The 16,360-nt window shown below is 36.7% G+C and overlaps 3 protein-coding genes across 3 annotated transcripts in view; 2 read left to right on the top strand and 1 right to left on the bottom strand.

Annotated features, from left to right (window-relative positions):
* LOC135683979 (sushi, von Willebrand factor type A, EGF and pentraxin domain-containing protein 1) overlaps positions 1–8,504 on the top strand; it is a 28,260-nt gene extending 19,756 nt beyond the window's left edge. The window contains exons 19-24 of the mRNA XM_065199405.2: positions 681–806; positions 1,663–1,812; positions 2,400–2,521; positions 2,981–3,039; positions 3,573–3,706; positions 4,907–8,504. Coding sequence (XP_065055477.2) covers positions 681–806; positions 1,663–1,812; positions 2,400–2,521; positions 2,981–3,039; positions 3,573–3,706; positions 4,907–5,109 — 794 coding nt within the window. The 3' untranslated portion in view covers positions 5,110–8,504. The remainder of the gene's footprint in view (positions 1–680; positions 807–1,662; positions 1,813–2,399; positions 2,522–2,980; positions 3,040–3,572; positions 3,707–4,906) is intronic.
* A 655-nt stretch (positions 8,505–9,159) lies between these two features.
* Positions 9,160–10,861, bottom strand: LOC135684001 (uncharacterized). Its single transcript, XM_065199440.2, has 2 exons — positions 10,567–10,861; positions 9,160–9,953 (listed from the first exon to the last, which is right to left on the bottom strand). Exons 1-2 carry the CDS (start codon positions 10,708–10,710, stop codon positions 9,297–9,299), a joined length of 801 nt encoding a protein of 266 aa, XP_065055512.2. The 5' UTR covers positions 10,711–10,861; the 3' UTR covers positions 9,160–9,296.
* A 233-nt stretch (positions 10,862–11,094) lies between these two features.
* On the top strand, positions 11,095–15,442 carry LOC135683988 (uncharacterized). The gene is made up of 3 exons (XM_065199421.2): positions 11,095–12,311; positions 12,979–13,552; positions 14,118–15,442. The coding sequence occupies exons 1-3, from the start codon at positions 12,195–12,197 to the stop codon at positions 15,011–15,013; spliced, it is 1,587 nt and encodes a 528-aa protein (XP_065055493.2). The 5' UTR covers positions 11,095–12,194; the 3' UTR covers positions 15,014–15,442.
* The last annotated feature ends 918 nt before the right edge of the window (positions 15,443–16,360 follow it).

Raw genomic sequence — 16,360 nt, forward strand, 5'->3', positions numbered from 1 at the left:
CCCCACATCCCCTTCTCTGGCGTCCCTGAGAATAGAAAAAGGATGTTCGAAGGAATATTTATGAATACGAAGCAACTATAAACACACATGGTTTATCATTTGCCCATATAGTGGGCGTGTCCCGCAAGCAAGGAGGGCGTGGTTCCGATCCCAAAAGATTTGAGCTATAGTCACCTAAAATCCTGGATCCGCCCCTGCGTTATGGCTTCGTTTGTTTGTTAAAAACGATCAATTATTGGTTATTTTTATTAAACCGCTGCTTTTTTGCTACAATGATTGTAATTTTGCTGAAGAAAGTACTTCCAAAAACTGTTTTGCTTGAAGCCCAGCCTCAATAAGAAAAATATAGAGATGAGGCCAACGAGGGTGCTTAGTAAATATCTGTTGTTGAAATAAAACAGTATGGCGAAATTTAAAATTTGGTTCGTTCACCTTTCCTTGATCCGTCCCCTCCCTTGCAACACTCCAGCAATCTTTACAGGATTTAAAGGCCACTTCAGGTTTTCTAAGCATTCGACTCCGAGAGGTTTGGAAACATATTAAGACACCTGTGTCGTTATGAGGCGGGTGAATGCGAGGTTAAGATAACGTAACGTAACAGACGTAGTAAAGGAAGTGAATTATAAATCAACTTCTTTAGTTGGGTTTCTACAAACCTAATTCACAAGCTTTCCTTGCAGTTATCGATGACTGTGTCAAAAACGACTGCAACAAAACAGGGACGGAGGCTTGTGAGGATAGAGAAAAAGGATTTTATTGTCGCTGCAAAATTGGATATATAGGTGATAAATGTGGAGAGGCCCTTGGTAAGTTCATTATCAGGCTCATTATGATTAGCGTTTCTTCCCTTGCTGCCATTTAGCTTACTGCAGGGGTGGACACTTGGTCAAATATTGGGGCCAAGCCTATTGTTTTGAAAATATGACGTCACATTTTCCCATTGTTTTAGAACAAAAGACATTGTCCTCCAACCGCTTACTGTACTGCCAAAGTTTTACACAGCTACAGCATTTGACGTCGGGTTGCCTGCTCGCTCACCTTTCAGTGTCATTTCCCTCCTATCTTTCCTTTTTCTCTCCATGACATTGTTCCTTTTTCATGTAAAGTAGCAAACAATTGTGATATAAAATTTAAAAATGGGTTTAAAAAAATCAAACATTTTAAGACATATTAAAGTTTTTTGTCTGACACTCCTCAGAGTACCAAACTTCAGAATAATGATCGAAAGTGTTAAGTTACGAAATTTATGTACCCAGTTTTGGATTGAAATGGTTCAGTCGAGCACGTGACCGTAAAGGTTGCCCAAGCAGCGCCGCTTGCCTATCGAAAATGTCACCAATTGAGTTCAAGGGTGAAAACGAACTCCTCCCATCACATTATAGCGGTTTTTTATTTTTATGTACCGTAAATACCCAATATTTGTGAAAATATAAAGTTAGGGTACTGAAATAAGGATGGAGGGAAGGAAGGAAGGTTCAATTGATATTTTGAGGGAATTATTGAGAAAAAGAAATTGTGTGAATACTGCAACATCGAAAATTATCATTGAAGGGGCTTGATTGCTAACTTGCTTAAGGTTTCACAGAACTTTGACGATATTGTTGTCAAAGACTGAGAATAGGAAAAGCACTGCCTTATAAAGCTGTTTTGTCATTTAAACAGGCTGCCCTCCAGGAGAAGGTTTTGACGGAAAGTGCTTCAAATGTGGCATTGGAAAGTTCCAACCTTTTAGAGGCCATTTCGATTGCCAGAACTGTCCCGACAAGAAAACAACGCTTGAAGAAGCAGCAACCAGTAGAGATCAGTGTGTCGGTACGTTGTGTATTCTTGATTTCTTTATCGACAATAGTTATTTTGGAGAACCATATTCAATGCAAGCTTGACTACGAGGAAAGAATACTTTTTATCTTCGTATTTGAATCGTTAATGTGTAGCTGTTGTGTTCCTATACTTGGTTTTAATATAGTTGCATGCCTTTTACGTTATCAATATCCCTTGCTCTCCTTGGTATCCCTTAATCTCCTTGTAGTGCCGTAAGATGGTTCGTATTTGGTAATTTAATTCAATTCAGTTCAATTCAACTCAGTTTTATTTGTAATCTTGAGTTGTACAAGTAGATTTTTATGATAATACTGCAATAGGCACGGCCAGAGAACAGTACGAACTTATATAGCATGGGCCATTAGTTAAAAGGTATAATTGGAAATTTACCAGTAATAATGCTTAACCAAATTTAAACTAAGTAATATTTTTAAGCAAGAACAAGTTTATACATAAAGCAGGTGGATTACGATTGATTTTTCTTTTGTTTCGTAAGTTTTATATTTTGACAGCATTGGTTTTCTAAGTGATATGTTAAAATGTATTTTTTATTTATATGTTTTATCCTTTATTTCTAGAAAAAGAATCATTCGTTAAACTCAAAGCCACCGTGCGCATAACGAGCGAAAATTGGTCGGATGACTTACTCAATAAAAACTCCTATAGCTACGTTCAGCTACGTAAGAAGCTGGAAGATGCGGTAAGAATATCTAGGTTTAAACACAATTTAAATCGCTCTGTTGTTTAGATCTTTCCTTTTGCAATTGTGATCAATAGGGTCGAGCGGGGACTCTTGTAGAGCCCCAGTTGGTTGTTTTGGTAAAGCAGGTCACTTAAATCTTTCTTTTCTTTAAGTTTCAAAATTTCATAGGTAATGGAAAACCGGCCAAAGGTACAAAAGGTTGATTCATTGACTGATTTAGAAAATATGACTTTGCCGTTTTCAAGCCAAAATGTTATTTGTTTCGTTATCATTCGTTACCATTTCGTTACCCAGAGACGTGAAATGTTTTGAACCAGAAAATATCATTACAGAGTTTTTTATGCGAAATCAACACAAAAGTACGAATTTTTATCAGGCCCAGCATGTGAACTTATTTTTATCAAGCTTATTGAAAAACACAATCAAGAATGAACTCATATCCTACTATCTCCACAGTTCAAGAAAACATATGCCAACGAGTCCAAGTACGTAGCTGTTGTGATTGAAAGCCTCAGGTAAAAATATTATTTATATTGTTTGATTTATAATTCCCAGCTAGTTTTTTCCTAACCTTAGCAATATCAAGAATTCATGTCAGTGTCTTGTTATTTCATGTGTATATTTAATTATGTGATATTGTTTCGTTTTATAGCATATACTACCCTATTTCTGTATTACAAAATATAACGTCATAACGCCGCATGCAACATTATGTCGTGTATCATATTACTAAATATTGCATCATTTCATCACATCAAATTATGCCACATCATACAATTTATGTTCTTTTTTGCAATTTTGATGCTACCCTACTTCTTTATCTAACAAAACCCGGCAGATTGCCTGCTGCACAAAAATGGCTGCTGGCCTAAGCTAACAACTTTCCCATAAACCAAGGTCGGCAGTGGACTCCCATCCCCCATTCTTTATTAATTTCTGAGTCTGTTCAAATCCGCTTCATTGCTTATTTGGAACTGACAAGTATGTGAGTGCAGCTTATCAAGGTTAAAAATGAAAACTGCATCTCACATTTAATCCTTTTTACTAGGAAAGGAAGCATCGTCTGTGAGTTTTCTCTCTACTTCAAATCTGGTGTAGAGAGCCCTGCCAAACCACTAAAAGCAAAAGTAGAAACGGGGTCTCTTGGTGAATTCACAGTAGACAAAGATTCATACAAAGAAGGTAAGGTCTTTCTGCATTAATGATGTTTGTGTTGTTGCTCGTCACATAGTTTTGAATGATTTAGGAACGAACTTTGCAATACAATCATTTGCATATGTCTTACTCTCCCATTGCAAGTTTCCACCTTTATTTTGCTAGCATGATCCACACTCCTGTCTAACAGCGCCAGCGAGAGGTTTTTTCTTCACGGGAGATAACTGGTAGATATGGCAGGGGCAGCAATTTGCTTGGGCTAGTAGGGGGTGGTATATCGTGCCAAAAAGGGAGTTTATGACTAACTGGGGGCAAAAATACGAAGGGGAAGTTCTGGCCAGAGACGGTTTTCCCCGGGCTTGTTTGATACGGGTGTTACCGTCGATTCAATACAGACATGTTTCGATATTTGTATAAAAATCTGCATCTGTGAATTTTATAGGTTAACCTACTGAAAATGAGTATTTCTACTGCGTTCATTGACGTTTTAATCTATATTTAACAGTCAAAATTAAGGCACTGTGATGAGGAACTTTATCTTCTCATAGCAAAGCCACGTTAAGGCAAGATTAGCGGCTTTTTTAGTCGTGTTTGCTCGTATTTTTACGGCATTGCTGTGCGCTTCTAGAATCTAGATTTGAAGAATTTTTTGGCCAATTTTCTGCAAACTTCATAAAAAGTTTCCATCCTTCTCTCTCAAGAGCTCCAAATAAGGGTCATAGTAGTTTATTTGCTCTCTTGATTACGAATTTGTGTTTCTAATAATTATGGATGTCTGAAAAAAACTTTATTTTGGAAAAAAGAAGGAAGAAACAAGATTCTGTTGTGACTATTTGTGGTTATAAAGAGCAAAAGACAGATCTTGTCTATTAAATTGTAGTTTTTATGGAAATTTCGATTTAGTCCCCGGTTGTGGAATGGGAATGAAATTCCGTTTGTTTGGGAGAGGGAAGTTGGTATTCATTTGAACAAGCCATACCCCCATCCTTGCAGTCATCAGTGAGTATGTGCATTGAACAAGAACATTATTGCGCATGCTCTTCATCGACTTTTTCACAACAAAGACTCCCAAATGGCTTGCTTTCCACAACATTGTGAAAAAGTAATGATGTGTACGCATTGGTATCAGTAATACGTCTTCTAGAAACGTCTTCAATTGAAAATAGAAATCGAACTGCCAAGAGATTTTTCCGATATAAGCTATTAATTTTTTTATATTACATTTAGTTATAGTTGAAGAGAGTCATAAGAAGAAAAAGAACAATTACACATTAATGGCCGTTCTCCTCGTTGTTGGAGTCCTTGTGGCAATTGGTGTGGTCACCCTGTGCCTGTTGCACGCTCGACAAAAAAAACGTGCTCGTGTACGTTTCGATAAAATGCTTATGGATGAAACAGCGACCATAGAATACCCCATGACAGATAAGTAGAAATTTTACAAACTATTTTACCTAAGCAAAGATTTTCTGCTAATCATTTTGTAGCCATTCTTGTATGAGACCTATCCTTTGGCTGTTATGTTCCGGCCTGCTGTTTGGAAGGATCCGTGACTTTTCTCTTTGATAGAGGCTTTCAATGATCTCAAAAATCGTGTATTAGCGTTGAAAGAGAGTTGAATTCTTTAATTCCTAAGTTCTTTCATTCTTTTTAAGACATTTACATGTATACTGTCCAAAATATGTCTTGAAATGGCAATATCTACATCTATTTATGACAAGAGATGCGAGGTAAATTTATTTTTGTTTAGTTTATCATTTTTTCACATCTTGTTTTCTGTTTATATTTTTATTTATATGCTGGCAGAACATATGTTCTAAAGTTACTGCTGGGAAAGTTGTCTTAATTTCATGTAATTCTTTATTTTGTTTAATTTCGCTTTCCCATGCACAAGAACGTGTGACAGATTTCGTATAAACCTTCTTCAAGAGATTGTGAAATTCTTCTTTCTAAGATTCTACTTCTGGAAATAGTATCTAAGCATTGACTTGAGAATCCGACATTTTTTCCCAGAATTGATTTTATCACGACTCATTTCTTTTTCCCATTCATCACTTCCAACCCTTAATGTTTCACTGGGCTAAATGACTACACCTGTCCAGTGCTCCGAATCGTCTAAAGTAATGGAGACATATGCATAATTTGTTATGATGACTAACGCCCTACTTCTCATAGATCATGTTTTATTTCGTTTTGGAATATTGTTCCCGAATAATTGAAAGGGAGATCCCTCTCATACTGGCAAACTTGGGTACCGTAAGTTCTCGAGTAAGCCCCCACCTTCGAATTATTCCTCTCTCGAAAAAGCCCCCTCCCTAAAGTACTTTTTGCAAAGTAAGCCCCAACCCTCGAAGAAGGCCCCATTAGCTGAAGTATTGCCTCGACAGCCATAGGTATATCCCAATATATCTGTATTTTATGCGTTTTTAAGCATATCTGATCAGCCTCAAATAGAGGAAGAAAGTTTTCCCTTGTAATATTTTTGCTGCTTTTTTGAGCCTCCACACCAATTTCTTTTTTGAAAAATAAGCCCCCGGGGCTTATTCGAGGACTTGCGGTATCTAGTAATAGCTCTTTTACAAACTTTGAATAATTTTCTCAATTAAAAATAGTATTTTTAAGCCAAGCTCTCAGTGAGATGTATAGATGATTTCACGACCTTTACTCTGATTTGTCCGTTCGACATATTTCAAGCACATATAGATTATTTTACACGTAGATTTAATATCAATTTAGAATGGATATCTACTGATTATAGATAAATACAAATACGAAGTTGATAAAAATAATAACAATCAGAGATCGATAGATTGATTTTTTAATTTTATAAGTATTAATTTTTCCGTTACTAATTTTAAACTTTTATATTTCAATCAAATATAATCCAGGCAGGCCTAAAGAATCGAGTACCAGGGGTATAGTTCCCGCTTGTTTAGTTTATCGACGTAAGAAGGTGAGACGCCAACCTTTGTTGGCTCTCACTTAACTATGTCAGAATTGGTAAGAAACATATATTTTCACATAACATACACATTGAGTATGCTATATCAGAAATTTTAATCGAATGTAGAATTTTCGAAATAAGATTGTATATTATACAGTTTTTTCGTTCGCCCAAAGCTTGTTTTGAGACCATTTTTTAGACTTTTTTTACAACCCTAACTTCCTCGCTAAATTCATGGCCTACCACTGCCTCTTTTCAATACTAGCCTCTTTTATATATGTAAACATGTAGTACTTCCTTTTTCCATGACGTCATTTCTCGTATGCTGTGATAGGTGACAGACCAAGCTCATTCAAAACAACGTGTTACGAGCTTTTGATTCTCATCCAAATACAAATATTTTATCATCGAAAAAACTGACATTATAAAATATCTATTCCCCTTTGTTTAGATTTAAAGCTTAACATCTATTGTCACAAACAAATTTAAATCGTCTTGACACTTTTGGCAAAAAGTTGGTGAATTTTTAGCCTTTTGAAAAATATAATTCAATTCAATTCATTAAACTCGTAAGGTCTGTCGCAGCCAATGGAGAGCAAGCATACCTTAATGGCACGTGCTGTCACGGCACCTTTTAATGACGGTGGACAGTTAGCTGTTGTTGCAAGAGAGATGTCTCTGCAGGGGACACGTAATTGTCTAGGGGGGAGGAGGGACCACCTGTACCCAAAATTACACGTCTTTTTTTAAGAAACTAAGGTCTGGTGCTGGTAGGCAGTTTCATAAATTTTCTGGCCATTTCACTATCTAAAGTTTCTTACATGTTTCTTAAATTTCTTAGTTTATGAATTTTTTAAGCGTGCTTCCAAGGTAAAGTAAATAGTTCACCCACATTCAGAGGTAAACTAACAAAGTGATCAAGGAGTTTTGTTTTCCTAGAATGATTATCTCTGTTGAGATCTGTAAACAGTAAAGTTCATTGAACTTCATGTAAAGTTGAAGTCAAAACAAATTTTTAAACGGAAACTTCTTGAGTGCGCAATTTACTGAGAATGCAAACTGCATGGTAAGTGTAGTGTTGCAATATACAGTGATGTTCAATATCAAGACTGTTTCGAGTGTCAACTCGGAAATTTAAAACTGCAAATTGTTAAAGTTTCTTAACTTTTTCAATTTGGATAGGGTTGTTTCTTAATTTTCGAAAAACTGAGCCTACACTTTCTTATGACCTGTTTCTTATAAAAAAACGGGTGTATATGTCTTAAAAGAACTGAACAAAGTAATCATGACAACAGCTGTCAAAATAAGATTTTTATTTATCTGCTTCATTATTTTATTGGTAATCCGCGATATAATGAGTGCGTTTGGCAATGAAGATACTTTTAGTCTCCTTTGAGCCCATGTGACCCCCCGTGTCCAATGTTTATTGTGTGACGTATAAAAGTTGTAGTATTTATCATAAAAACTGTGATGTAAAACTGCAAAAAGATTATAAAGTGTGGTTAAAGATATTATACATTAGAGTCAGGCAAGTTGTCGTAATTATTGTCCGGCGAAAAACCAATTTCTTTGCTTTTCTTATATAAATTGCATTGTAAACAAAATTATGTCTAGAAACATTTTAAATGTACGAAAAATCTATCTTCATATAAGTAACTTGATAACATTATCACAGATAACTTGCCATATTCCTATAAAAATCACCATAGTCTACTAATACCCGTTTCGTGTTTTTGTGTTGAGATTCATTTAGAACTTATTGTATTTATAATCTCAGATCATTACAGTTATTTTAATTGACATTTATTTCTGTTTTTGCCTCGATATACTGTAACTAAATATTTTACTCTTGCTTATAATCGCAATTATAAAAGTTTTTCGTTCCTCAGTATCCATTTATTTTCATTTTTCTCGACTCCAGTAAAGCTTTTTAACAGGAATGATAATATGCCAATAACCTCAATGAAACAACCCTACCTATGGTTGCTAGTGCCGGATTAAATCTTGTTTTGGCCTCTAGCTGAAATATTTCTTTTTCAAGAAGAGGCTGTGTTTTGAACTAGGTGTTACGATATACGTTTTTCCGAAGCTATGGACATATGCTGGGTGAACATTCCAGGTAACAAAGATGACATATTGACCAGGTTTTTTCTTATCGCTTTATTGCAGAGCAAGTTACCAAAACGGCATAAGAGCATAATCGAGTTTGTAATTAACGCAATGAGCAAAGGTTAGTTGAATAAAGCAAGACCTGTTTCAGGTGACCCGTCCTCCGAGAACACTAATACAACTGACCTGTGATAATTCGCAACCAGTCAAGCATAACATTTTTGCACGGTTCTATTGACATTTGAAATCAGAACATTTGCAACCACTGGATGATCTTCAATCCTGTTCCACCTATTTAATTTTCCCCATTATTACCGATTTGATGGCCAATGCGCACGCATCGCTCATATTTAAACCTATTCACATATCTGTGAACTTTTCTCTTGATATGTAGTAATATCTTTAGTGCGGCAAAAGAAAGTGTCTCATATTTCTTTCCCGAAACTAGCATAACAAAATACGCCTATTAACAATATTGTTTTTAACGTTTTGAATTCAAAACATTTCCCTGCTCAAAACAATGAGACCAGCTCGTGTATTAATGCAAATTTTGCGATGCCTGCTGTTCTACGGCATGCATGGCGGTATCAAACATTTTGTGCGTTTTTTAACAACGTCTCTTTTTAAACTGAGCCCAACCAGATTTGAGTCTATGACATGGTAGTTGTCATTTTCTGCGTTTGATCTTCTCTCCGAATTTTCATCAGTATTTTCCTCTGCTTGATTTTCCTTGTCATTTCGTATGAAAACGTTCAATGCTCCACCTTTTGATATGAGTTTTGTTCCATGTTTGCCTGTGGTAACATGAAGGCCTCCGGTCCTCCCTCGCACTCTGGTCTCTTTTTCGATTTCTGACTTCTTGCCTCGAACATTTTCCTTTTTGTATTTTCTTGCACTTGCAGCCGATCTTCTGCTCATCTGGTGGTCTTTTCTTCGGTTTGCTCTAACGAGGTGACCGTTGTGTTCCATCCACTTCTCCAACATAACAGAATTTTGAAACATTTTAACCCCTTCTATCAAAGCTCTTTTCAGACGACTTTTACCTATGCTTTTCCCTGGAATTTTATTTATTCCACTCTTTTTGAGACCATTCAGATAAGCTGGACTTATTATCTTAACAAGCTTTCTTATCTTTCCTTTGCCTTCTCCTGTATTCTCCACCTCGGGAGCGTTCACTTTCCCTGGCTCCAGGACAACTTGGACCGAATTTGCTTGGGTCTCTATCTACAAAATTGATACCATAAAACATTAATTTAACTCTTAGTCTATTTTCACCAATAACTACTTAGATTGGTTTCAAGCAAATAGGCCAGCGCTATCTTTGCAATTGGCTGAAAGCAAACAACATCTACCAGAAATTGTTCACGAACATTTTTGAAAGCTGTCAAGCACAACACTATTTGTTTAGCTGCATTAATGCAAATGATCTGTGTTTGCACTCTCTTTATAAAATTAATCTATTGAATAGACTATTGCGAAACGTCCACTACAAAACGTCTAAGGTGTTCGATCTATGCCTACATTCTGATTATATTCAATACAATTGACACAAACAAAAATATAACATTTGGTCAATTAGCTATCTAACAGTTGTCAGTATTTGCTGCGTTTTCAATTCGTATACTTTGAATTTTAAGTAACTTGAAAAAAACTGCATCTTAATGTTACTGCTCACTTAAACAATTTTGGCCGGTTTTCGTTGATTTTCAAGAAATATCATTTCACCGAAAAGCGAATAAGATATTGTCTGGATCTCGTTAATTTAATTTTCTCTTGCATAACAAGAAGTGTTACTGTAGTGTGTTACCACTAAGAGGGAATATGAAAATTTTTTTACCTGAGCAATTTCTTTGGTTGCATGTATTTTCAGGCTGCCCTCTTGCTCGTTATGAACCTGGAAATGTCCTGCATCTCCGTCTTCTGTGGCTGCTATTTTCAAGCACGATAAAACAACAACAGCATAGACAAGTCTGCCGAACATAGTCCAAGTTTCGTCAAGAGAACTGCTATTGAATATCCGTGCGTCTGCAAGCTGCCTTGATTTTCTTGAACGAGAGAAAAAATAACCGCGTTTTAGCACGATGCACGGTTCTGGAACAATGACCTTTTGTTTTACGGTTATTGCATGCCTCTGCGCATGAGCATCTTGTTACTGGTATTGATCCCAATGATCACTGAAATCAGAGAGCCCTTTGAATCGAATTAGGTTTTCATTGCCCTTGAGTTACCCCCAGTAATTCGATAATGTCTCATTGGAAACAGCTAACGCTGCATTTTCACAACAAGCACCATAAACAGAACTTCGGGGAATGCCATTTCCTACTGTTCACATCAGTTGTTTACATCCAAAAGGACGACAAGATTTTATGTTGACGACTTCTTAAACAATCTAATAATGAATATGAATGTTTTCCAGGTTATTTATGCAATAGAAAGCCTGGGCTTTTTTAAGTTTTTTCGGCACTTCGAGAATATTTTGATTGATAATAACCTGTTGTTTACGTTAGTCCAGTCAACTTTGGTCTTCTATTTTCCAAAAGACCTCTTCCTGAAAACACGGCCTGCGTCTGACGTTTGTAGAAACAATCATTATAACAATATCAAAAGTTCATTGCTTCAAAGGGTAACCACATAACACAGGTATCAAAGGGCAATATAACCGTTGCAAATTTACTATGAAATGCTTTCAAATAAAGTATGAAATGCCCTTTAGTAAATCCTGCCCACAAACACATCAAATTTACTTAATCGCCACGATATGTTTGAAACGTCATTTGGAGTTTCATCGCAAACCAGCCACGTTTCAAATACAAATGTCATCACATAGCCTGTGCTATTTCCCGAGGGATATGACTTTTGTCCTGGAAGACCATGACGGCAGTGACGACAGAAAAAAGTGTTATGAACGATGCAAAGAAAGTCGCTATTTAAGCAATTTATACTTAATTAAGCCGAAGAACTGTCAAAACGAGGCAAGAAAAAAAGGTGCTGAAAGTTCTTTGCTTAAAATGATTACGAATAATTCTGAGCAGCCGTCATTACAATAATGTTTTGCCAACCAGTTGATTAACAAGATCAATGCAATATCCTCCCTAGTCCCTTTTCATCTGCGCGAGAAAATGTTGGGTGAGAAATGTTTGGTGAATTGTTGGATCGCCTGACCATCAATGTTGGGTCACCAAAAAAGTTGATGAACAATGTTGGGTGTATCGTTGGGTGAAATGTTGGATCATGTGACCTGTGCTAAACTACTGCGGAAAAAATGTATCGCGTCTTGAAAGTTTATCACGTGCCTTAGTCACCTGTTCTGTGAATGGGTATTCAAAAGTCTGTGTAGAGATCAACCAATCAGATTCAAATACACAGATAAGCAACTGACATCAGAGTCAGGTTAATACAATACCGAACAAGAATCATGCGAAAATGAGAAAGAATTAGGAGATGTAATTGATCCCTTATCAGTAGATGACAAAAATTCATTTAATCATGAGATCGAATTTTGGTGAAGCTTTGGAACTATTTACGATTTTGGTTCTTCTTGAGATGGGAGTAGCGATGCATTTTCACCACTCCGATTATAAGGTAGGCCTATGCAGTATACACTTTGGATTCCTATTTCTCTATCTTAACGTTGCTTTATGACTGAAGTTGCCTTAAAGATCTCTTCGCATTTACTTGAGTACATAACCAAAACAACTTAAGCAAGAACTGCAGGGTAATTAGATATTGCTGGGGCTAAAACGTTATGGAGGGGGGGGGGGCTAAACATGCTAAAAAACCAAGAGCAGGGCGATTTTTATTGGTTTTAAGTACATTATGGAAATTATTTGGGGGTCCCATAGCTTTTGCTGTTCCTGTCTTTAAAAATATTATGGCTCAAAATTGCTGAAATTTAAATATGATTTAAGAATAATGCGAGGCTTTATCACGAAGCTTTTTGTTTGTTTGAGTTTTTTTGGAAAGAAAAAAAACGGGTTTCGCGCTGTATGTCTTGAAATAAACGTATCTGGCCTTGATTTAATGAATACAATAACGCAACCCAGTTACATTATTTTAAAAATAAATTAGCCATAATCTTGGGCTCAAAATAAAAAAAAATTAAGAATATTGAGGCTCAGCATGAAATAAGACATTCTTATAAAAAGTGTCTAGTCAAAATGCTAGGAATTATATTTGATGTATTACAATACAGCTGTTCAAAACCACGCATGTTTCTCTTTTTTACATAGCTTTATCTTGTTTTGCTAAGGTTCATCACAAAATGGGGAAAATGAAGATCAAGGTAAAGCCTGAGGGCGCAAAACTGGTTTTCACAGGAGGTGACCTTGATGTCGATTTACATCCAGCCCACGGCTACGTGCGCCCGATTCACAACGTGATTGTCACTCACTCCCATCACGACGAACATCACGAAGAGCCAGTGGAACACCACGAAATCGAGCACGAAGAGGAGGAAGATCATTCAGGCCACCACGGGTGGCATCACTCTTATCACCATGACGAGCACGGTGGCCATGACGACGAAGGGTACGGTTTTCGCCATTTTAGCCACTGGCCAAATAGTCTGCACGGTGAGCAATCATTCCTAGGAAACGATTTTTATCACAACGATCATCACGGTAATCACGGCGGTCATTTTCGAGATGAAATCGAGGATTCGCATGAACCTGAGACTGTAACAAAACACGCGGGAGAGGACGACGATGCTTACTCAAGACATAATATCGGAGGAGCAAACGAGGACACAAAAGAACGGGAAGAGCCAGAAATGGCCTATCAAAGAAGCTTTTACGATAGGCGTACAGATGCAGAAATATTTGGAAGTAGATATCATTTTGATTTCCTTTATAAGTTATGCTTGAGTTTTGACCTTTTCCTTGTTAATATCTCTGAAAATACAGGAAAGGAGCCTCTCTAGAAGCAACTTACCATCAGTCACGTTTGCCGTTTTCCAACATTCATTCAACTGTTTATCTTGTGAAGGAATATGCTAATCTCATACTAACTATTAGATAACTTGTCAATCCTGGATTGGAAGGCACTTTTTGTCTCTCCTTGTCTGTCATTATACCTCTGACTACAAAAAGTTTACTCAAGCAGTTTAAGGTTTTCACTTTTTAACTGTCCTTTTTGGTAAAACTTTTTTGCTTGCTTTAAATTGTAATTTGGAAATGGCTTTTCATAGAGGTATCAAATCTAGAGCTTGTATATATTAATGTTTTAGTTTTTTGTAATGGCAAAGGTTTCTCGATCGGGATTTAAATTTTTGGGAAAACGCTATTGCAAAACCAATATTATCTGCAGAAAATGTAGAAGTTTTATTAATTTTGTTTTGCAGTACTGATAATTTTATAAATCTTAATCTAATTGTATTTTCTTTCAATCTAGAAAAAATCTACCCAGACGACGTGACAGCGCCTACACACAAAAGTAATATTCAAGAGAAATTTGAAAAAATCTCCTCAAAGATAGCTCCAGGCTTTAAAGTGGATAAAGATGACACTGACGACGGGTCAGCGAGGGGAACTATATCTCCGTTTGATGACGATAATGACGCCAGAAATGAGGAAACAATGAGAAACAGTGAAGAAAGGAAACAGGGAAACGATGTGGAAGAAAATGCAAGGCACAGTATGTCAAAGATAAACACGAAAGAACTGGAGCGTATTGCTAGCAAGATAAAGCCAGATATCCCAGCGGAAGACGAATTTCCAGTCAAGGAAACGGCAGGTAACACGAAGGATTTCGGTAGCCCATCGCAAGTTTACGTGAATATGAGTGGGATGCCACATAATTATGGAGACGAGGAAAAAGAGCTCGATTATCCAACACAGAACCGAGATTTAGAGCCTGATATAGCCCAGAACCGCAACGAAAGGCCACAGGGTGACTATTACCCAAGTGAAGAACGTTGGAATGAGCCTCATGATGATAACGAGGATGAAGACGAAGGTTACAAAAAATCGATAAACGAGTTTCGTAACAGGGCTTCAAGACTAGCTAGAATTTCAAATGAGGCAGCAAAGAAAAAGGACGAAAGACCGCCGATAATTGTGCATCCTGATGGGGATCCGCGGGACCGGCAGTTGAGAAAGGCATTTTACGAATATAACCACAGGCCTACACTTACTCAGCATATGGCAACAATAAGTGACTTCAATGTACGTAGCCGAATTGCAAGAAGAACAAGACGCGCAAATGATGCAATACCAAGGAGAACAGCAAACGTTAAACGTAGCCTGATGGTTGATAGGCTAATAGCGCGGTTGCAGCGCTCCTGGTGAGAAATACACGTTGTAATCTTGGAATTTTTAAGCCAATCTGAGGCTCATCGCCTACTACATTACAATGCCTATCTTTATCCAGCACGCACAATATTACAATGTTCGTGAAAAGAAATACATTTTCTCTAGATATGCTATTCCAAACTTTCGCTGGGTATTTTTTCCTTCTGCAATTCATACTTTAGACTGCAATTGTCCACTTGTGAAATTTCATAATAACTTTATAATGTATCTTATTGATACAAATTGATTTTTCCGACATTCAAAATAATAGTCAATACCTCTTTGTAAATTTGAACATTTCTTAGTTTTATAGGTAACAAACCCTAATGTCTTCAATACTATCTTAATTTTCAAAGAAATGTGAAAATGGGTTCAGTTCCTGATCGTTGTTGGTTTAAGTATCAACACGAATAAAACGCTGACTTAGCTTCTATCTCATTTATTGACGACGCTGCAAAAGAATATTAACATCAAGCTAGTTAAAAAATTTAAACATAAAACACGAACAAGGCTCATTAAGTTCCAAAATGAACCAGGTTTGGATTCCAAAGGATTCTGTACCGACTCAAAGTTTAGTCTAGTGCATCTCAGATTTCTGTGCGTCGCAGATTTCTGTGCATCTCAGATTTCTAAAACTCTTTTATGCTTCATATAAAAATCAGTTACGTTAACGTGGCCAGTTTTTTCTGTTCTAAATTATAAAAGTAACCAATCTTAGAAAAGTTTGTTAAAATTTGTGTTTGGCTTGCCTGATACGTTTTTGAGAGCCTCAACGTAAGGCCCCTATCATTTAACGTAAGCTTTTATTTTGATCAAATGCATATTGTGTAGTATCTGACGCTATAATATTGATGTACATAAATGACGTCGCAAGGCTTTTGGCAGCAAGCATTGTTGTAGCCTGCGTGCAGATTCTACGGAGGAGAAAAAACGCAGACTATCATTATTGTTAATACTGTAGAAGCCTGTAACATCAATGAGATTGAACTAGTGTCGTCTGGTTGATCTATTGGTGAGTTGCAACTACCGTTCTATGTGACATCGTGTCGCTGAAAAGAGCACTTAATTCAGATGAGTGGTAATATAATTTTGTACGAGACTTAAAATTGTACGAGAAAAATAAGCGAATTTCAAGAACGACGTTACGAGCGTAGCCCTTTATCATGACAAATGAGTTTAAATGAGTGATGTTGCCAAAGAGAGGAAATGTTTGGCAACAAATGCTTTTCTTTTGAAATCACTCGTTTAAACAAAGAAATGAAAGGAGAAAGTACCGAAGAGGCTGTAATAGGTAACTTGTCTAGCAAATGTCTAAGACCCCGTTTACACTGTGCCGAATAAATA

This window comes from Rhopilema esculentum, chromosome 7 (genome assembly GCF_057945365.1).
Source record: "Rhopilema esculentum isolate cy_ngs chromosome 7, ASM5794536v1, whole genome shotgun sequence".
In the NCBI taxonomy this organism is placed as follows: Eukaryota; Metazoa; Cnidaria; class Scyphozoa; order Rhizostomeae; family Rhizostomatidae; genus Rhopilema; species Rhopilema esculentum.

Excerpts from the sequence above, each read along its gene's own strand:
- LOC135684001 (XM_065199440.2), bottom strand. The coding sequence starts at position 10,710 with ATGTTCGGCAGACTTGTCTATGCTGTTGTTGTTTTATCGTGCTTGAAA. Across the intron at positions 9,954-10,566 it reads CAACCAAAGAAATTGCTCAG|ATAGAGACCCAAGCAAATTC; the intron begins GTAAAAAAATTT and ends TCAATTTTGTAG.
- LOC135683988 (XM_065199421.2), top strand. The coding sequence starts at position 12,195 with ATGACAAAAATTCATTTAATCATGAGATCGAATTTTGGTGAAGCTTTG. Across the intron at positions 12,312-12,978 it reads TTCACCACTCCGATTATAAG|GTTCATCACAAAATGGGGAA; the intron begins GTAGGCCTATGC and ends TGTTTTGCTAAG. Across the intron at positions 13,553-14,117 it reads AGATGCAGAAATATTTGGAA|AAAAAATCTACCCAGACGAC; the intron begins GTAGATATCATT and ends CTTTCAATCTAG.